Below are 22,500 nucleotides of genomic sequence, written 5' to 3' on the forward strand. Positions count from 1 at the left end.
GAACACATAGTCAAACTGCACAGTCAAGGAGCACAAGGAATTATGGCTGCTAAGTTTAGCCCGCTTTAGATTTTAAGCGCATGTTGATTTCACAACGGCATCTGTATGGGGCTGAAATGGAGGCATTTCTATCTGCTACCTGTGTGTTTGTGTATGTGCATGCATGCGTGCATGTCTGTGTGTGTGTGTGTGTGTGTGTGTGTGCAACGCGTCCGCATGCGTGTCTGTCTCTAATACCATGTCTGTCTGTCTGTCTCTAATACCATGTTTGTCTATCTGTCTCTAATACCATGTCTGTCTGTCCGTCTCTAATACCATGTCTGTCTGTCTGTCTCTAATACCATGTTTGTCTATCTGTCTCTAATACCATGTCTGTCTGTCTCTAATACCATGTCTGTCTGTCTGTCTCTAATACCATGTCTGTCTGTCTGTCTCTAATACCATGTCTGTCTGTCCGTCTCTAATACCATGTCTGTCTGTCCGTCTCTAATACCATGTCTGTCTGTCTGTCTCTAATACCATGTCTGTCTGTCTGTCTCTAATACCATGTCTGTCTGTCCGTCTCTAATACCATGTCTGTCTGTCTGTCTCTAATACCATGTCTATCTGTCTGCCTCTAATACCATGTCTGTCTGTCTGTCTCTAATACCATGTCTGTCTGTCCGTCTCTAATACCATGTCTGTCTGTCCGTCTCTAATACCATGTCTGTCTGTCCGTCTCTAATACCATGTCTGTCTGTCTGTCTCTAATACCATGTCTGTCTGTCTGTCTGTCTCTAATACCATGTCTGTCTGTCTGTCTCTTCCCAAGCCCAGCTTGTAGTGGAGGCGGACACGTTTGGCAGCCAGGTGAGAATCCGTGGCAAAGAGACCAACTACTACCTGTGCATGAACCGGCGGGGGAAGCTGGTGGGAAAGGTGAGTAAGAGGAGGAGGCTGTCCTCTCCCCTCAAACATGCCCCACTCCAAACACGTAAACACCTGGAGGCGCTAGGTTTCCGAGCGCGGGGCCATAACACGGCCTTTGTCGGGCTCGCCCCGGGCTCCAGGGAGCCTCTGGGAGAGACTCCAGCTCCAGCAGAGACAGGAATTTCTCTCTCACTGAAAGGTTCCTGTTCGCTCCGCACCTGGAGGGAGCTTTTTGGCCCCGACGCACGCTGTGTATTCCCGTGTTTCCAGCGCTCGTACACAACCTGACGCAGTCTTGCGCGCACACGCGTGTGTGTGTGTGCGTGTGTGTGTTTTTCGGCAGAAGGCCAGCAATCGCAGCGCGGACTGCGTGTTCGTGGAGAAGGTTCTGGAGAACCACTACACGGCGCTGATGTCGGCGCGGTACGAGGGCTGGTACGTGGGCTTCACCAAGAGGGGGCGCCCTCGCCGAGGACCCCACACCCTGCCCAACCAGCAGGACGTCCACTTCATGAAGCGCCTCCCCCCGGGGGAGCAGCCCCTCAGCCAGCCCTTCCGATTCACCACCGTCAGCAAGAGGAGCAAGAGGGTGAGAGCAGCCCGACCCCACTGAGCCCCCAGAGACGCTAACGCTAACGCACCTACAGTATACACTCATACACACACAGAGACGCTAACGCACCCACAGTGTTCACTCATACACACACAGAGACGCTAACGCACCCACAGTGTTCACTCATACACACAGAGACGCTAACACACCCACAGTGTTCACTCATACACACAGAGACGCTAACACACCCAGTGTTCACTCATACACACAGAGACGCTAACACACCCACAGTGTTCACTCATACACACACAGAGACGCTAACACACCCACAGTGTTCACTCATACACACACAGAGACGCTAACACACCCACAGTGTTCACTCATACACACACACAGAGACGCTAACGCTAACGCACCTACAGTGTTCACTCATACACACACAGAGACGCTAACGCTAACGCACCCACAGTGTTCACTCATACACACAGAGACGCTAACGCACCCACAATGTTCACTCATACACACAGAGACGCTAACACACCTACAGTGTTCACTCATACACACACAGAGACGCTAACGCACCTACAGTGTTCACTCATACACACACAGAGACGCTAACGCACCTACAGTGTTCACTCATACACACACAGAGACACTAACGCACCTACAGTGTTCACTCATACACACACAGAGACGCTAACGCACCTACAATGTTCACTCATACACACACAGAGACGCTAACGCACCTACAGTGTTCACTCATACACACACAGAGACGCTAACGCACCCACAGTGTTCACTCATACACACACAGAGACGCTAACACACCTACAGTGTTCACTCATACACACACAGAGACGCTAACGCACCTACAGTGTTCACTCATACACACACAGAGACGCTAACGCACCTACAGTGTTCACTCATACACACACAGAGACGCTAACGCACCTACAGTGTTCACTCATACACACACAGAGACGCTAACACACCTACAGTATTCACTCATACACACACAGAGACGCTAACACACCTACAGTATTCACTCATACACACACAGAGACGCTAACGCACCTACAGTGTTCACTCATACACACACACAGACGCTAACACACCTACAGTATACACTCATACACACACAGAGACGCTAACACACCCACAGTATTCACTCATACACACAGAGACGCTAACACACCTACAGTATTCACTCATACACACACAGAAACGCTAACGCACCTACAGTATACACTCATACACACACAGAGACGCTAACACACCTACAGTATACACTCATACACACACAGAGATGCTAACGCACCTACAGTGTTCACTCATACACACACAGAGACGCTAACACACCTACAGTATACACTCATACACACACACAGATGCTAATATACCTACAGAATACACTCATACACAACCAGAGACTCTTAACGCGCCTACAGTATACACTCATACACACACACAGCACTGAGAGACCCATACACTTATACACACATACACACACACTTCTCCAAACACACAGACGATGCGAAAGGTTAGTGGGGTAGGCTGCTCTGGCAGTTTGGAGCAGGGCTGGCTGGACACTGACTGCATGCCAGAGACGAGGAGCCGGCGGGGGGGGGACACAGTCCACACCCCCCCCCTCCTGGACCACAGCAGGAAGACAGGTCCTCACGGGACAACGCTCACTGCATCCGGAGAGAGAGAGAGACAGCTCTCACTCAGACTGGGACACCCAAACAGGACGTAGACATGGCAACACAAAACGGACACTGCAACCAGAAGGTGAGAAAACAGGAAGTGGAAGACGAACTGGACTGAAGGACATTCCCTCCTCCCCAATGTGTGTGTGTGTGTGTGTGTGTGTGTGTGTGTGCATGAGAGAGGGGGGCTAAATCCTGAAACCGAAATAGGTTTGACTAACGCTCACCTGTGTGTGGTGCCTGTAACGTCTTGGGGGGTGGGGGAGGGGGTGGACACCTGCCTCCCAACAATCCCCTATATGAACACAAGGGTCAGGACTGGAACACCCCCAAAAAATAGATGAATAAAATTAAATAAAAAAGTTAAAAAAAAACATGCAGCCACCAAAGACAACTGGATACCAATGACGGCCCCCTGCCCCGCCTCCTGCCGGGTTTGTGTAGGGGGCGGGGGGCCGGGGGGGTTGGGGAGCGGCATTTTTCTGTATTTGTGTTTTATAGAAACGACACGGGGAGCATGGCTCTTGCACACGGAATGATACAGAATGCTGCTAGCGACACATTCAGTGTAAAACCAAAGTCTCATACGAAAAATATTAAAGGGAACAGGTATGAAAAAAAAAAAGATCTATAGAAGATGAAAACAAAAAAATAAGCGATTGTTATTATTGTTATTGTTATTATAAAACTATTTATTTCACCTCTGTACCTGGCGGCCATTTTAAAAGCCATTCTGGCTGCCTCCACCATTAAAGCGGAACAGATGGGTGTCTGTTTCACACCATGTTGTCACTGTGGTCTTTCTTGTCCTCAGCCTTTCAGTCTTTCAGACTTTGACGCAATAGCAGACCTGGGTCAAATACGTAATTGTTTTGGATCTTTGGATACTTTTCTGTGCTCAATTGCTCTTGCCTGCTGCAATTGAGCCAACCAAGAGAACCGGAAGGCAGGGTTTGTGTCTTCTGAAAGTATTTTATAGGTTCCAACACACCAGACAATCTCAGTAAAGCATAGAAAAGTATTTGTATCCAAAACAATTGCATATTTCACCCAGATCTAAATAATACACAGATAGTGTGAATATGGGTAAATACGGAGCTGAAAATGGCTACATATACGGTATGTATAATATACTACATTAAAGGAGATAGAGTGTGTGTCATACAGCATATAGAACTGTTGACTGTTGCAGGGCAATCAAATGTATAGACCCATAAGAGATAACAGATTACCCACACAACGGTCTCTTTAATATACTATATATCAACACATGGCTGTGCAAATGATGTAGAAAACTGCTGAGAAAAACAACTCAAGCTAGGTTTTGAAACAGCGGATAGCTGGTTGAACCCTTCAGACCAGCTCCATACTCAACATGCTTTGACCAGTTCAAGCTATGTTTTGGAAAAAGCTGGACATAGCTGGATTTTTCACCAGGGTATACACCATTTGCGGCAAACATTGAGTTGCGGGAGGAGACTTTTTCCGGATGAACATTGAGTCTGTATGAATCAAGCGATATTGCCACGTTAACGTGACGAGACAGGAGTTGTGTAAGATAGCGGTGACGTGAAGCAGGCGGTGACAGACACACAGACTGATGGATGGAAAGGCGGATAAACACAGACAAGGCAGGGCGCACAGAGCCCAACACTGTTCTTGGGCCAGTACACTTGGCAGACTGCGAGGGGGAACGGAATCGGCTGCAACTTTAACCCACCGAAGAGTTAAGATTTATTTGGAATGTTGTTGTTTCAAAATTCTAAAGCGACTGTTGTAGAACTCCGTTGCTTTCCATTGCCAGTAGTGATTGTTGCATCACTGTTAGAATGTTCAGTTTAGAACATTCTATTCATATTTTTTGTGCCCTTGCACCTTGAAGGAATACGCACTGCTCAAACTACTTAAACTATTCACCACCGCAAGTATGCTCATCACATTCACTGCATGCATAACTGAGACTATACTTACCATGACTGTATTCATAACCGAGACTGCACTCATCGACTCGACTATTCAGAAGCCGTTTTGTAGCTGCTATTCATTAGTATTCATGAGCAGATCTGTAGTTACTCATGGCCCAAGACCGTATACAAAACCAGGACTGCACTCATCTTGACTGCACGCATAACCATGACTATAATTCACCCAAAAGACTGTGCAGTTGGCATTTGAATTTGAGCCTGAAATTTCAAAATGCGCTACAAAAAATTCTGCGCAGGCCCCAGCCACATACTCAGACATGCAGTGAACACATTCTTCCAGTCTCTGAAGTCTGAGACGCGATTCGGGGGCCAGAGCCTGCGAAACCTGCTCTAATTCCACACAGGGAGAGATGGAAATGTTCACGAGAGACAAACAGGAGAGTGGAAAAGGAGGCTGTGCTGGGAAGTGGAGCGGGTTTGAGGAACAGCAGGGCTGACCTGAAACCGCAGACACTTTCCCACAGACCCAGGGAGGGGCTGCGCACACACACTCGGCAGCAGGAGAGCGCAGATACAGGGGGGGATTGGCTCTGTCAAACAGGCTCCACGTGAAGGGCCGTCTCACTGAGGATCAAGAACAGGGCCTGTCTCACAGAGACAACAACAGGGCCTGTCTCACTGAGGATCAAGAACAGGGCCTGTCTCACTGAGACAACAACAGGGCCTGTCTCACAGAGACAACAACAGGGCCTGTCTCACTGAGGATCAAGAACAGGGCCTGTCTCACAGAGACAACAACAGGGCCTGTCTCACTGAGGATCAACAACAGGGCCTGTCTCACAGAGACAACAACAGGGCCTGTCTCACTGAGGATCAAGAACAGGGCCTGTCTCACAGAGACAACAACAGGGCCTGTCTCACTGAGGATCAAGAACAGGGCCTGTCTCACAGAGACTGAACAACAGGGCCTGTCTCACAGAGACAACAACAGGGCCTGTCTCACAGAGACAACAACAGGGCCTGTCTCACAGAGACAGAACAGCAGGGCCTGTCTTACAGTGGAGATTGGCTGTCTCAGAGACAGGGGCTGTTTCACTGAGACCCAATCAGAGGCACTGTCTTGTCTTGCAGAATGCAGATTGGCTATCGTATCTCAGCAGGACAAAAGGGGAGGGGCTGTTTCACAGAAACACAATGCTGATTGGCTACTGTATCCCAAAGAGACAAAAGGGGAGGGGCTGTTTCAGAGAAATGATGCTGATTGGCTGTCTCACATCAAAGGGGAGGGGGACTGAACTCAAATGCACAGTGGGCGGGGCTTTCTTCGAGAATCAAGGGGAGGAGTTATCTCCGGGAAACACAACAAGAGGGATCGTCTCTTAGGGCAGGCTCATTTACGGATGCCCAGTAGTGTTTACATATGTCCAGTACCCTCCCAGGGTCCATATGACAGGAGGAGAATGGGAAAGCTATGACATCACCGTTTGTCTCCCGTTTCATATCGAGTGAGAATCTGTCACCTACTGACCAGGAGGCCCAGATCGAGTGTACCCATAGAGATCCGTGCACTGTCCCAGAGAGGGAAGGTAAAGGGTTAACTGTCACAGGCATTCTGGCATGGCTGAAAGCCTACCGAAATGGAAAATAACACAAGATCCAATCGGACAGACAGAGACACAGTACACAAGGCAAATATATACAGAAGCTGGAATTTTATGAATTATGGAATAAGACAAATATTTACCGAGACCTGAATTAATTCACTGCCTCTAGCCTCATTCACATAATAGCAACAATGCTAATGTCTTATGGATTTGCACTGACGTGCTTTTCAAATGACGGCAGAACAATCTCCCGGAAAGCTTTAATTAACATGTAGTGTAGTACGCATGTTAAATTTGTCTGACAAATTGCAGCCCAGCTCTCCAGGAAAGGAGTTATATCGCCACCTGGTGGCCCTCCTGCAGAACCTTTAGAGAAGGCGGTTTTAACACTGTAGTGATCAGCCAATGAACAGGTTGGGTTGAAGGGGTGCTGATATCACTCAAGAGCATGTAGGTGTGTGTATATGTGTGTGTGTGTGTGTGTGTGTGTGTGTGTGTGTAGGCAGCACAGTATTAAGTCACAGGTACTGCAGTGGAATGGTCGTTCACAGGAATATTATAGAGTACTGGTGTGTAGTGTTCACTCATAGGTATTCATAGACTTCATTTTGATTATAGACCAGAGATGTTTACTACTGCTAATTACAGTGCAGTATTCTCAAACTCTTTATTCCAGCCTCAGATCTTGATTCATTCGTTCAATTATTTGCTGAATTAGGCCTGCTGGTTTACACATGATGTATATCAAGTGAAATGTGTTATTTGGGTTGCCTAAATTACAACGGCTGCTTATATATTCTGTGCTTCAGTGCTCATGACTGAATGAGTAATTGGAATCAATTAAGCAACAGCATTAATTGGTTGGAATGAAAACCTGAATACGCACAGCCGTCCCTGGTGTAATGGGAGAGAGACAGAGGGTCTAGGACTGGGCCGGGTTCGATTCCGAGCTCCCCATATTTCATCCTGGCATTTTGGGGGATTCCCCCCTTGAAGGAAGGGAAGGGAACGTCAGGAACACAGCACACGGTTCAGAACCAGACCCAGTCCAGGACCGGTCTCGGCTCCAGCACTAACATTCCCAGCCTGCCGCAGACTTTGATCCTCCCTCCCTCTCCAGAACCGGCTCCAGTCCTGTCAAACACGGCGCTCTCTCTCTCTCACTGCGGAGAAACTCTCCAGTCTCTCCCAGAGGAAACACCCTGTTCTCTCTGTCAGGACACGCAGTCTCTCTGTCTCTGTCTCTCTCTGGCTTTCTGAAGACACGCATTTGTACAGAAAGAATGCCCAACAATCTCACTTACATCTGTCCATCCTACTGCCAGAGGTGGAAAGTCCAAGGATCAGAAATGAAAGATCCTGTGTTTATTTTCCCACCCATAAACTCAGCCAGCTGATTTTTTTCACTAATGGAGGGTCCATTTTCCCAGCAGAAGAATTCTGCCAATTAGCAAATCCAGGTGATTAGAACAAAATACATTCTGAAGCCAGATTTTCCTCCTCTGCCAACAGAACCACACCCAAGCCTCATTACACACACACACACATTTCTTGCTATATCCACTTACACACAGACAATTCACTTACCAAAGGAATTCACAAGTGGCTTAAACAGTGGTAAGCGACCCGGTTCCACCCTGTAGGTTTTTACTCCAGGCCTAATAAAGAACCCAGCCCTCATTCAACAGCTAACAATCTGCATTGAGCTGCCAATTGCTAGAGGTGTGCCAAATAAGGGGTGAAATGAAAACCTACAACAGGAATCATGAAATCCAAATCCAGCCCGGGTTATATTTTCTCCCGGGTAATTAACTGAACAATTTGTGCGACCGATTGGCCAGATTGCCTTCACATCGGTCTTCCAGGTAAAGGGAGGGTGGAAAACCGGCAGTTCTCAGACCTCAAGGACCACAGTTTGATCCCTGATTCTACATGATGGTACACCTCCAGGAACATGATTAGTTAAAGAGACGGTCCCCCATTTTCTCTCTACATGAGGACACTGTGACTTGAAGGGGTGTGGGAGGGTGGATACACAATGTCCCGCTGGCAGAAAGCCTTCATACCTCTGGAGCGCAAGTTATATCAGCGGTCCTCACTCCAGCTGCAGCAGCAGCAGGAGGATGAGCTGGTTTTTGATGCAACCCAGCACTTAATTGATCGACTAAAGCAGTTAGTCTAAATTTGTTAACACCTGGTTTCTTAAGTCTGAGTTGGTTGCAGATATTAAGGGAAAAAATATATACATGCAGCTTCATATTTTGTCATTTTGTCCAATGCATACACTCAGCAACCACTTTATTAGGAATTTATTAGTTATTGGAATCCACTTCATGGTTCGATGGGTGTTCAAAGATGCTCTTCTGCATACCTGACATCATTAATTAACAAGCCATTGGGAAGGGGGGGGGGGGGGGGGGGGGGGGTTTGTCCCCTGCTAAGTCTAATCAACTCACTGGCTGATTACACACGGGCGTTAACAGGGTGGTGTGCAGGATGACCCAATACAGTGAGTATCCCCCCCCCTCCCTCCATTTCACTTCCACACCAATCCCTCTGTCCTTCTCCCCCTTTCACACACATCAGAGACACACACACACATTTATACACCAGGTTTGACACACCGCCACAGTCAAGTACTTTATTCTTAATAATGTCTTTTTTTTTTTTTTCTTTAAAAAAATCATTTCAATATACAACACAATTTTCGACAAGACAATTCTGTTAACAGCTAAATTCAGCTCCAAGTTCTCAGAGCCTAGGCAGGCAGACAGCGAGAGAGAGAAAGAGAGAGTGAGAGAAAGATAGATAGAGACAGAGATTGATAGATAAAGGGAGAGAGAAATTCAAAGAGAGAGAGAGAAAGAGAAAGAGAGAGAAAGAGGAGAGGGGGACTATAATGCTTAGTACAATATTACAAATAAAACAAAAGGATTTTTTTTCCCCAAAATAAAAAAGAATAAAAAAGAGAAAGAAAGGGTGGAGCGCAGAGAGGCCGGGGCCGTGGGGCCCTCTCCTCCCACATGCAGGTGGAGTCTCCGGAGGAAAGAAGGCTTCAGCTTTTCTGTGTCTCTTTATCTTGTGCCACAAAAGCAGAGGCTGCACCGAGTCCCTGTGTGCAGAGCGGTCTGTAGTGTCCACAGCTGTCTGTACTGGGAGTGACGGAGATGAGTCTGTACTACGGGAGGGGGGGCGGGGGGGAGGAGTCTGTACTGGGGGGGAGGAGTCTGAGCAGGGGGGGAGGAGTCTAAAGGGGTGTGTACAGGGAGAGGTGGTGTAATTGGTGAAAGGGAGAAGAGGGGGGGGGGCGTGGTCTGTACTGGGGGGCCATCCCCCATGTTCCACTGTCCCAGCCTCGGTGTCACGGCGTGGAGAAGAGGCCACCTCTCTCTGACGCTCGGCTCTGCTGAGAACTCCACGCTCCGCCGCCCGTCTCCGCCTCCGTCCGTGTCCGTGTCCCATCGGCGGGGCGGGTGGCCGGGAGGGGCGGGGCGGGACGGGGCGGGGTGCAGGAGGAAGGTGCGCGCGCGGTGGTGGGGCATCGTGGGCCGTGGTTTAGAGACGGTGAGGCAGGAGGTTAGGCTGGAGACGAAGGTCGAAGGTCAGAGAGATGGTGGCTGGGTGGGGTGGGGGGGGCAGAGAGGGTGACTGAGGGGGGGTGTCCGTTCTCTACCCCCCTCCCCCCCCCCCTTCCCAACACAGAGACGCAGTACAGTCACCACTCTGTCTGTACCCCTACAGAGGGAGAGAGGGAGAGAGCAGAGCGAACCTGAGAACCACTCAACATAGTGACAGAACAGATCAGTATGCTATATGCTGCAATGAATGCACTTGCGTAAAATTATTTTACATTCTTAATGTTCTAGTTGCCAAAACTATGGAACTTCAGATTTTATATTGTAGGTCGCTCTGGATAAGGGTGTCTGCCAAATGAGTATTGCAATGCGTGTGTGTGTGTGTGTGTGTGTGTGTGTGTGTGTGTGTGTGTGTGTGTGTGTGTGTGTGTGTGTGTGTGTGCGCGTGAGAGAGCAGTGCTGCACCTGCTATCTGGAGATGTAGGTGCGTGTGTGTGTGTGTGTGTATGTGTGTGTGTGTGTGTGTGTGTGAGAGAGAGAGAGAGAGAGCAGTGCTGTACCTGCTATCTAGAGATGTAGGTGTGTGTGTGTGTGTGTGTGTGTGTGTGTGTGAGAGAGTGTGTGTGTGTGTGTGAGCAGTGCTGTACCTGCCATCTAGAGATGTAGGTGTGTGTGTGTGTGTGTGTGTGAGAGAGCAGTGCTGTACCTGCTATCTAGAGATGTAGGTGTGTGTGTGTGTGTGTGTGTGTGTGTGTGTGAGAGAGCAGTGCTGTACCTGCTATCTAGAGATGTAGGTGTGTGTGTGTGTGAGTGAGTGAGCAGTGTGGTATATGTGTGTGTGTGTGTGCGCGCGTTGTGCGCGCGTGTGCGCATGTGTGTGAGCAGTGCTGTACCTGCTATCTAGAGATGTAGGTGTACGTGCGCGAGGGCGACCGCCCCTCTGACTGCCCATTGGGCGACACATTCAGGAAGTCCCAGATGAGAATAGTGTCGTCATGGGAACTGCTGATGATCTGGAATTCATCAAACTGCAACCGGAACACGCGGCCAGAATGTTCCTGCAACACAACACAACATCAACATCAACAACACCAACACCAACAACATTACCATCATCATCATCATCAACAATAACATCACCACCATCAACATCATTAAAGAATGACATCACCATCATCATCATCATCATCATTGACACCTCCTGAACTACAGCAGTGTAATAGCGCACACTCACCACCAGGGTGCGCAGGCAGAGGGTACCGGCTGGGGCGCGGGGGTCCAGAGCAGCCTGGAGATCCCACACTTTTATCTTCCTGTGGGGGGGGGACACAAACACAGGAGACGTTAAATACCTTCACAATCAGAGACGGAGTCATTTCCCCAATGGGGTCCAGGGAATCGTTATTTTGGTTAACACTGATATTTCAAAACAAAACACCAAGATAAATGAATATATGTGGTGCACAGTACTTTTAAGAGAGAGGAACTATGCCATAGGGAACATTTTTAATACTTCATATTTAAATATATTAAAATATCTTCAGCCCAAAAAAAAAAAAACCATAACGGAAATAGAGCAATAATGTTTCAGACCACGGAACCAACCATTGATCTGCGAGGAACCATATTCAATATTGAATACTTAATAGAGGGAAATACCTAACCTATAGAAATGTATTAGACATCCAATAGTGGTGATGCATGGCTGACTAAGCCGGCTTTAGGAGCAATGATCTGATGCAGTGAGAACAGTGACGGCGCACACTGTTGCCATGCAGATGATTGACAGTTGCCATGCAGGCAGGGGAAGTGAGCGTGTACAGTGATGGGTGGGCGGGCGCTCGGTGTCTCACCCGTCGTAGGCTCCGCTGACGATCCTCTTGTTGTCGAAGCGAATGCAGCGAACCAGCTCCTCGTGGCCCTCCAGGACCCGCAAGCAGGCCCCGCACTCGATATCCCACAGCCTGGAGAAACAACCGTCAGTACACTATCCCACAGCCTGGAGAAACAACCGTCAGTACACTATACCACAGCCTGGAGAAACAACCGTCAGTACACTATACCACAGCCTGGAGAAACAACCGTCAGTACACTATACCACAGCCTGGAGAAACAACCGTCAGTACAATATACCACAGCCTGGAGAAACAACCGTCAGTACACTATACCACAGCCTGGAGAAACAACCGTCAGTACACTATACCACAGCCTGGAGAAACAACCGTCAGTACACTATACCACAGCCTGGAGAAACAACCGTCAGTACACTACACCACAGCCTGGAGAAACAACCGTCAGTACACTATCCCACAGCCTGGAGAAACAACCGTCAGTACACTATACCACAGCCTGGAGAAACAACCGTCAGTACACTACACCACAGCCTGGAGAAACAACCGTCAGAACACTATACCACAGGCTGGAGAAACAACCGTCAGTACATAATATACCACAGGCTGGAGAAACAACCGTCAGTACATAATATCCCACAGCCTGGAGAAACAACCGTCAGTACACTATCCCACAGCCTGGAGAAACAACCGTCAGTACACTATACCACAGCCTGGAGAAACAACCGTCAGAACACTATACCACAGCCTGGAGAAACAACCGTCAGTACATAATATCCCACAGCCTGGAGAAACAACCGTCAGTACACTTTACCACAGCCGGGAGAAGAACAGTCAGTACACTTTACCACAGCCTGGAGAAACAACAGTCAGTACATAATACACCACAGCCTGGAGAAACAACTGTGGGTATACACTATACCACACCCGGCAACAAGAACAGTCAGTAGATACTATACCACTATATCCCTCTGAGCTGTATGGCCGTAATTACGTTTGACTGTTCGTGAAACATTAACAAAGTTACCTAAGCTTCACTTCTGCTCAGGATACAAGGTTTGGTAATATCTGTAAACGCCCTCTTTTTGGTGTATAGACAGACACAGACACAGGCACACACACACAGGCGTGTGCGCACACACACACATACACAGGCGCGCGCGCGCACACACACATACACAGGCGCGCACACACACACACACACACACACACACACACACACCTGATGGTGTTGTCAGAGGAGCCGCTGACCACTAGCCTGTCGCGGTACTGCAGGCAGGCGATCCCGCGCTTGTGCCCGTTCAGAGTGCGGACAAACTCGCATGTGCTGGTGCTCCACACCTACAGGAGAGACAGAGAGATTAAAGAAACAACCCGAAACCATACAGTACCTTATACAATTAATCACGCGCACATGCACACGCACATACACCAACTGGTTCTCATTGAATTAAGACAAAAAAAAAGAAAAAAGAAAAAAAAAAGTAAAAGTGACTTTCCCACAAACTTGCAAAGCCTTATTGGAATATCTGGCTGTGTCATCTAATTTCCACCTGCAGGCTATGTTGACTTGGACTGAATTTCAGAATTTATAGTATTGGAAAGAACTGCACTAAACTACAGATTAACTTTGATCCATCAGGCTCGATGCCTAGCACTGCTCCCACCACACCCAGAAAATCCCACACCCAGAGCCCAAAACCCTACCCAACAGACCACAGTACACCACACCCGACCGACCCAGAAAACCCCACACCCAGAGCCCAAAACCCTACCCAACAGACCACAGTACACCACACCCGACCGACCCAGAAAACCCCACACCCAGAGCCCAAAACCCTACCCAACAGACCACAGTACACCACACCCGACCGACCCAGAAAACCCCACACCCAGAGCCCAAAACCCTACCCAACAGACCACAGTACAACACACTGACCCAACCTACAAAACCCCACACCCAGAGCCTAAAACCCTACCCAACAGACCACACTACACCACAATACACTGACCCGACCCAGAAAAGCCCCACAGCCAGAGCCCAAAACCCTACCCAACAGACCACAGTACACCACACTGACCCGACCCAGAAAACCCCACACCCAGAGCCCAAAACCCTACCCAACAGACCACAGTACACCACACTGACCTGACCTACAAAACCCCACAGCCAGAGCCCAACACCCTACCCAACAGCCCACACTGAGCCCGACTCAGAGCCCAGAGCTCACGGCACACGGACAGTGACCCACCTTGATGGTCCGGTCCCCCGAGGCGGAGACGATGTACTTGTCGTCGAAGTCGACGACGTTGACGGCGGCCCTGTGGCCCACCAGCACGCGGCGCAGGCTGATGTCGGTGGGCGAGGCCATGTCCCACACGGCGATGGAGCGGTCCTTGGAGCAGGTGACCATCAGGCCGTTACAGAAGCGCAGGTGCAGCACCGCCTCGTTGTGGTGGATGAGGGTGTTCAGCACCTCGCCCGAGTTCACGTCCCACACCCTGACGGACGGAGAGATCCGGTTCAGCGGGCCAGCTCGTGTTGAAGAGCGGGTTCTGACCAACACGGGGCAGCCGATATACTAGTGCGGCGCTACTGAACTCAACGCCCTGCTGGCCACAGAGCATGGCACTGACTCCTACCATGCGCTACACCACCTGATTTCATCAGGTATCGTACCTGCTTGGTTCAGGTAATAAGCTAATTAGTGAAATCAGGTGGTGTAGCACACAGTAGGAACAAATGTCAGCAGACACTGAGGCCCGCAGGACATGGAGTTGAGTAGCGCTGTCCTAGCGGCTAAGGTGCCTGACTGGGACCTGGAAGGTTGTTGGTTCAAACCCCAGTGCAGCCACAGTAAAACCAGTGCAGCTGTCGGGCCCTTGAGCAAGACCCTTAACCCCACATTACTCCAGGGGGGGCCCTGCTTAGTATAATCACCTGTAAGCGGCTTGAGGAAAAAAGCCTCAGCTAAATAAATAATGTAATGTAACAAAATGTAATGTAACAGAGTGTAACGTAATGTAATGTAACAAGAGTGTAACATAACGTAGTGTAACGTAACGTAGTGTAATGTAACGTAACGTAGTGTAATGTAACGTAACGTAGTGTAATGTAACGTAACGTAGTGTAACGTAACGTAGTGTAATGTAACGTAGTGTAATGTAATGTAACGTAGTGTAACATAACGTAGTGTAATGTAACGTAACGGAGTGTAAGGTAATGTAACAGTGTAATATAACATAGTGTAACGCAAAGTAGTGCAATGTAACAAAATGTAATATAACAGTGTAACATAACGGAGTGTAATGTAATGTAACAGTGTAATGTAACGGAGTGTAATGCAATGTAACAAAATGTAATGTAAGAGTGTAACGTAACGCAGTGTAACGTAACGTAGTGTAATGTAACAGTGTTAAAACGCGAGCGTGCTCACCGGACGGTGGAGTCAGAGGAGCCCGTGACGATCACCCTCTCATCATACTGCAGGCACAGCACTGACCCCGTGTGACCAGTCAGGATCTTCAGACACTCCAGAGTCTGCTTATCCCAGATCTGAGAGAGAGAGAGGGAGAGAGAGAGGGAGAGGGAGAGGGAGAGGGAGAGGGAGAGAGGGAGAGAGGGGTAAGGGTGAGAGGGGTAAGGGAGGGAGAGAGAGCGGGAGGGAGAGGGAGAGCGATAAAGAGGGGAGAGGTGAGCAAGAAATGGAGGAAGAATGGGTGAAAGGGAGGGAGAGAGAGTTAGACGGATGGAGAAACAGACGCACACATTGCTCATCGTGTATCCGAGAGCGATAAAGAGGCAGGGACACAGTTCATCCCAGGCGCGTACGCACGCACGCACACACACCTTGATGGAGTTGTCTCGGAGGCCGCTGATGATCTTGTCGTCGTCGTACTGCAGGCAGTAGACCCCTTTGCTGTTCTCAGAGCGACACTGGATCCTCTGCAGGTTGTGCCTCCCGCACCGCCAGTTCGCCTCGATCGTCTGGAGAGCCGGGGATAAAAACTACGCTTAGCGGAGGGCAGCACAGCTCTCAGCAGGGTATACAGAGAACCCCCGATACAAGACCGGATCAGGAGACGCTTGAAGGTTGAAGTCTCAATCTCACCTCGATGTCCTGGATGATTTTGGGGTAGAGGGAGTGGTAGTACGAGTTGGGGGGAACTTCTGTTGTGCGGTTCTTAAATAGGTACTTCTCCCTGTGAGGAAGCAGATGGGGAGATGAGGTCAGAGTGTGTACAGTGGACACTGGGTGAGGTCTGTGTACAGTGCACACTGGGTGAGGTCTGTGTACAGTGCACACTGGGTGAGGTCTGTGTACAGTGCACACTGGGTGAGGTCTGTGTACAGTGCACACTGGGTGAGGTCAGAGTGTGTACAGTGGACACTGGGTGAGGTCAGAGTGTGTACAGTGGACACTGGGTGAGGTCAGAGTGTGTACAGTGGACACTGGGTGAGGTCAGAGTGTGTACAGTGGACACTGGGTGAGGACAGAGTGTGTACAGTGCACACTGGGTGAGGACAGAGTGTGTACAGTGCACACTGGGTGAGGTCAGACAGAGTCCCCTCCGCTCCCCCCTCAGACAGACAGTCCCCTCCGCTCCCCCCTCAGACAGACAGTCCCCTGCGTTCCCCCCTCCTCAGACACAGTCCCCTGCGTTCCCCCCTCCTCAGACACAGTCCCCTGCGTTCCCCCTCCTCAGACAGACAGTCCCCTGCGTTCCCCGCTCCTCAGACAGAGACCCCTCCGCTCCCCGCTCCTCACCACTGGTGCCTCTCGGACAGGCCCTTCCACAGGGGGTCGGTGCGCACCATGCGCTCGATCAGCTTCTTCCACAGCATGCCCTCGGAGATGACCCGCTGCCACTCCTTACACACCAGCTCGGCCGAGCAGAGGGAGCGCGCGTCCAGGAACGACAGGATGTTCTCCGCTATGTGGTCCAGACCCTGCGCTGTAGGCCCGGAGAACACGCACACGGAGTCAGCGATGAGAGCATTTACATTTACATTTTAGTCATTTGGCAGACGCTTTTAATCCAAAGCGACTTACAAGTGCATAGGTTCTACCATAAGTCAAAGCATCACATCCAGAAACTAGCAAAATACACATGAAGTGCTGTTCTAAACATAGTTGTCATCATAAGTGCATTTTTTTTTGGGGGGGGGGGGTTAGACAAGGATAGGGATATCAGAAAGGAGGGGTAGGGGAAATCAGGAGGGAGGACTAAGGTAGATTTTGAAAAGGTGGGTTTTGAGTCTGCGTCGAAATAGGGGGAGGGATTCTGCTGTTCTGACAGTGGTAGGCAAGTCATTCCACCACTGAGGAACCAAAACGGAAAACACGTGCAGCTTGACCGCCAGGTGCACGTAGAGAGGGAACCATAAGGTATCGTATGTAAGGTGGGGCAGTCCCCTTAGCAGCCTGAAATGCCAACACTAGGGCCTTGAAACGGATAAGCAGAGAGAGAATGGTGTGAAAAAAAAAAAAAAAAAAACATCCAGTGAGCAGCAGTTCTGCAGACGGAAACGCCTTGTTAATGAGACGTCAGAGGAGAAGGGCCCGACTGCTCAAAGCTGACAGGAAGGTGACAGTAACGCAAATAACCATACATTACAACAGTGCATCTCTGAACACACAACGCATCAACCCTCTAGGTGGATAAACTACAGCAGCAGAAAACTTAAGTCTATATAAATACCTAATAAAGTGCTCACTGAGTGTATGTAGTATATTACATTACAGCCATTTATACCGCCTAGAGCGCCAAACAGCTTTATGTGGCTTCTATTAATACAGCCGGGTATTTACTGAAGCAATTGAGATTAAAGACACACTGAAAGTGAACATAGAGCAACACTAGCTCCCACGATATGACGTATACGCCAGTGAAACTGCTTTTCCGGGGGATTTTTGGAAGAGGGGGGAACCAGAGCCGTAGCCTGTGGCTTTGAGTTACAGGATATCGATTGGAAGGGAATGGAAAATCTACATACATTTGATCTAAATACATGCCCGCTGGTAGACAATGACGTCAAATCTAGTAAAATCGACGTGTTCATGCGGTTATGGAGAATTTATTAAATTGAGGAAAAAGTTCATTTTAACATCAAATTGTCTCACTACCTTCCAAAAGGGTGCAGCACAGGTACCTATAGAGCTCCCGTTCCAGGAGCGTTTGCTCCTGAAAACTGATGTGTGCGAACTGGAAAAATATTTAGGAGCACTTCTACTAACTGAAATACATTCACGTGCTCCTAAATCTATCAACCCAGGAGCACATATGGTCCTGGGAAAACACGTTAGCATGAACCCCAGCAACTGTAGTGTCAGCAGTACCTATATATGTCCTATATTACATTACAGGCATTTAACCGATGAACACCATCCAGAGTGAGCAACGCATTTTCAGTGTCCATTTATACAGATGGATATATACTGACGCAATGCTCAAAGACAAGGGTAGAGTCCTACCTGGGCATCAAACACACACACACACACACACAATGCATGTCAATGAGACAGCGACGGAAAGCTCTGCTTCTGCCAGCGTTCAACACCGCACACCACAACCTTCACTGCACAGCACCAAACACTCTTTTCATAGTAACCTACCTCACCAAGTCACCGTCGCAACGTTTACATGATGTTTACCGCCTTGTTCTGTAGCTTATAATACCTGTTCTGCATTAACGCATGGTGACGAGTGTGCGTGTGTGTGCGTGTGTGTGTGTGTGTGTGTGCAGTACCTGGAAGTGCTGTGATGAAGTCCCTCTGCAGCATGGGTTTGAGGTAGGAGTTGATGTGGCCGTGCTGGTAGTGACACATGCGCGAGATCAGGTGCTCCACAAACTCCACCTGGTCCGCCTCGGACCACTGATCGAACAGCTGGATGCACACGTCCTTCTCCTTCTCATAGTTCCCCTCCGACGGCCGCTTCCGGGAGCCCGTCACCGTCCCGTTACTGATCTAGGGTCAGTGCAGGAGAGGACAGCCATTTTAGACACAAACACACAGCTCACCGTCCCGTTACTGATCCAGGGTCAGTGCAGGAGAGGACAGCCATTTTAGACACAAACACACAGCTCACTGTCCTGTTACTGACCCAGGGTCAGTGCAGGAGAGGACAGCCATTTTAGACAAACACACAGCTCACCGTCCTGTTACTGATCCAGGGTCAGTGCAGGAGAGTATAGCCATTTTACACACAAACACACAGCTCACCGTCCCGTTACTGATCCAGGGTCAGTGCAGGAGAGGACAGCCATTTTAGACACAAAGACACAGCGCACCGTCCTGTTACTGATCCAGGGTCAGTGCAGGAGAGGACAGCCATTTTAGACACAAAGACACAGCGCACCGTCCTGTTACTGATCCAGGGTCAGTGCAGGAGAGGACAGCCATTTTAGACACAAACACACAGCTCACCGTCCCGTTACTGATCCAGGGTCAGTACAGGAGAGTATAGCCATTTCAGACACAATCACACAGCTCACCATCCCATTACTGATCTAGGGTCAGTGCAGGAGAGTACAGCCATTTTAGACACAAACACACAGCTCACTGTCCCGTTACTGATCCAGGGTCAGTGTAGGACAGTACAGCCATTTTAGACACAGATAACTCTACAGGCTGGATTCTGTCACTGTCCTGTTACTGATCTAGGGTCAGTGTAGTAGAGTACAGCCACTTTACCCACAAACAGGCCGGTAAGCGTACAGCCAATCTTGTGTCCACTTTAGGTGTGTTTGTTTCACCCATGAACAGCGTAACGGTGAATTTTATAGCAGGGACCATCAACTCATGACAACATTCTGGTTTTCCACAATCTCCCTGTACCTGGGAGTCAGGTGTGAAGACAGGCTGGCCAATCAGTTGAACAGTTTGTTCAGTTAACTACCCAGAAGAAAAGAAAACCAGGGCCGGATTTGGATTTGAGGGCCAGAGTAATGATCCTGCCATATAGAATAGCGAGCAAGAGAGCTTAGATAATTATTTTTTATTTTTCTTTAAAGAATACAGCGAAGATACTTTTCCCAACGAGAGTGCACTGGTTTCAGAGAACACTGGTGAGCTTTTACAAATGAGAAACACACTTTTATCCAGATTAATTCCAGGATACACTGGCAAGCTTTAACCCAGCAGCGTAGGATGGCAATACTTTCTAACGCAGAGTGGAAATCTTTACCAATGTGGTGGATATTGGCAAACCAGTTGGGTGTTACTCCAGCTGAACATATGCCTGAGACCTTCGCAATGCAGACAGCACTGGAAACAGAGCTCTACTGCAGCAGAATATACAGGCAAGCCGTAGTAATGTAGGACATTCAGGCAAGCCTGACTGATGCCAGTGCACTTGAAAAGCTAACAAGTGCAGGCATGTGGAATAGCTTCTCCCGTGTATATTGTTAAATAGTGTTATTTCACTCCACTGGGCGTAATCGCTCGGTTAACCAGTCATTTGCAAACCAGATGTGCGCAGATATGACAGTGTGCCAGCTGTGTTCTTTATTCTCCGTTTATATTGCGCTGGTCTGCCTGCCTTGTGTGTGGCAGTTTATACTGCCAGTCGCTGTACTGGGTTTATAGTGTGCGTGAGGTGTTTTGTCTACAGAAGGCCTAGCCGAAGTCTTCGTTTCCGCCTTTGAGAGATCGTCGTAGAGAAAGAAACGATGCTTTTTACAATAAAATAAAAATAACTCCACAATAAAAAAAGGACTAAGAAACAAAAAGAAAACCACTTGAGAGAGAGAGAGAGAGGGAGAGAGATGAACCTCTGTACCTTGAACACAGTGGTCTTCTTTGGGGAGAGGTCCTCATTCTCCATGACAGAAGTGTTCTGGAAGAGAGAGAGGGGGAGAAAGAGAGGATGGAGTGAGTGAGTGAGACGGGGTGGGGCACGGAGGGCAGCACAGCAGCGACACACGCAGGCAGCAGCAGGATGCACTGGGGGGAGGGGAGGGGGGGGGAGGGGGCAGGGGGCGGGGGGGGGGCACAGAGACAGAGCACAGGGAAGGAGGAGCCAGTAACACAGCCAGGTACGGGACAGGGGCATTTCTCCCACCCCCACCACAGCCCGCCCTATCTGCCCAACCACCCGCTGTGTGGGGTTTGGGTTCTCAACCGCACCCACCACCGCCCCGGCCTGAGCGGCTGCTGCTAACTCTGTAATTATGGGAACGGGTATAGAGTGATACTCAGGGTTTCCACAAAGGAGAACCTGGATATGCCGATGGAGAGAGAGGGAGAGAGGGAGAGAGAGGGAGAGAGAGAGAGAGAGAGAGAGAGAGAGAGGGAGAGGGAGAGGGAGAGGGAGAGGGAGAGGGAGAGGGAGAGGGAGAGGGAGAGGGAGAGGGAGAGGGAGAGGGAGAGGGAGAGAGAGGGAGAGAGAGGGAGAGAGAGGGAGGGAGATGGGGAGAGGGAGATGGGGAGAGAGAGAGGGGGAGAGGGGGAGAGGGAGGGAGAGAGAGAGAGAGAGGGGGAGAGGGAGGGAGAGAGTGCGAGGAAGAGAAGAGGTGGGATCTAGACAACCACCATGTAAGGCTGAGTGTGTGAACACGGGGCGGTGGGTTGGGTTTGTAGTGTGGAGTGGCAGCCTAAACTCGCGTAGTTTCTTGGATTTCGGGACTGTACGGAAAACTACTACTACTACACCCACCCCACCCCACTCCACTCCCAAGAGGTCTGGGAGGCATTACCCTACAACCACAGCAGGACTACACTTACTGGGCCACAACCTGGAGCCCGTAGAATAAACAGAACAGGAGCATGTGTGTGGTCCTGCCGCGGTCACAGAGATAAACCACATCGCTGAGGTCCAGAGTCGGGCCTTTCACCAAACCCTGCAACACCTTCTAGCACCACACACACACACACACACACACACACACACACACACACACACACACACACACACACACACACACACACACACACACACACACACACACACACACACACACACACACACACACACACACACACAGAAGAGCAAGATTCACACATCCAATCAAGCGAGCGGTCAGCACTCACGCACACAGTGGAGTGGTCTTGGGGACAGTGGCCCTTTCCGCTTTGCTATCATGGTGGCTGGACGTAGTCGTGTAGTGTGCACGTACGTGCGTGCGTGCTTGTGAGTGGGGATGCGTATGCGTGTGTGTGTGTGTGTGTGTTAGTGTGTGTGTGTGTGTGTGCGCGCGCGCACGCATCCCTCAGTCTGACAGTGGAGGGCCAGTTGAGACGGAGGCAGGTGGAAGGGATGTAAGTCACAGTGACGCACACAGACAGACAGACAGACAGACAGATGCAGTAAGTGCACATGCAACAGCAGCAGGCAACACAGTGATGCAGGCAAACAGGACCAATAGGCAGGC

General features: G+C 49.6%; 2 protein-coding genes across 4 annotated transcripts in view; one reads left to right on the forward strand and one right to left on the reverse strand.

The window, feature by feature from the left end:
- The window catches only part of fgf18a (fibroblast growth factor 18a), a 10,640-nt gene extending 9,060 nt beyond the window's left edge, over positions 1-1,580 (forward strand). The window contains exons 4-5 of the mRNA XM_061236013.1: positions 812-918; positions 1,253-1,580. Of these exons, the coding sequence (XP_061091997.1) occupies positions 812-918; positions 1,253-1,522 (377 nt within the window). The 3' untranslated portion in view covers positions 1,523-1,580. The remainder of the gene's footprint in view (positions 1-811; positions 919-1,252) is intronic.
- Positions 1,581-9,327: 7,747 nt separating this feature from the next.
- LOC133124697 (F-box and WD repeat domain-containing 11-B) overlaps positions 9,328-22,500 on the reverse strand; it is a 23,079-nt gene continuing 9,906 nt past the window's right edge. For all 3 annotated transcript variants that reach the window (XM_061236111.1, XM_061236113.1, XM_061236112.1), the window contains exons 2-13: positions 20,910-20,966; positions 18,877-19,096; positions 16,895-17,081; positions 16,238-16,328; positions 15,976-16,113; positions 15,563-15,681; positions 14,378-14,627; positions 13,348-13,466; positions 12,129-12,239; positions 11,510-11,588; positions 11,169-11,333; positions 9,328-10,435 (exon numbers count right to left, since the gene is read on the reverse strand). In XM_061236111.1, the coding sequence (XP_061092095.1) occupies positions 11,172-11,333; positions 11,510-11,588; positions 12,129-12,239; positions 13,348-13,466; positions 14,378-14,627; positions 15,563-15,681; positions 15,976-16,113; positions 16,238-16,328; positions 16,895-17,081; positions 18,877-19,096; positions 20,910-20,966 (1,533 nt within the window). In that variant the 3' untranslated portion in view covers positions 9,328-10,435; positions 11,169-11,171. The remainder of the gene's footprint in view (positions 10,436-11,168; positions 11,334-11,509; positions 11,589-12,128; positions 12,240-13,347; positions 13,467-14,377; positions 14,628-15,562; positions 15,682-15,975; positions 16,114-16,237; positions 16,329-16,894; positions 17,082-18,876; positions 19,097-20,909; positions 20,967-22,500) is intronic.

The sequence above is a fragment of the Conger conger genome, chromosome 3 (genome assembly GCF_963514075.1).
Source record: "Conger conger chromosome 3, fConCon1.1, whole genome shotgun sequence".
Taxonomy (NCBI): domain Eukaryota; kingdom Metazoa; phylum Chordata; class Actinopteri; order Anguilliformes; family Congridae; genus Conger; species Conger conger.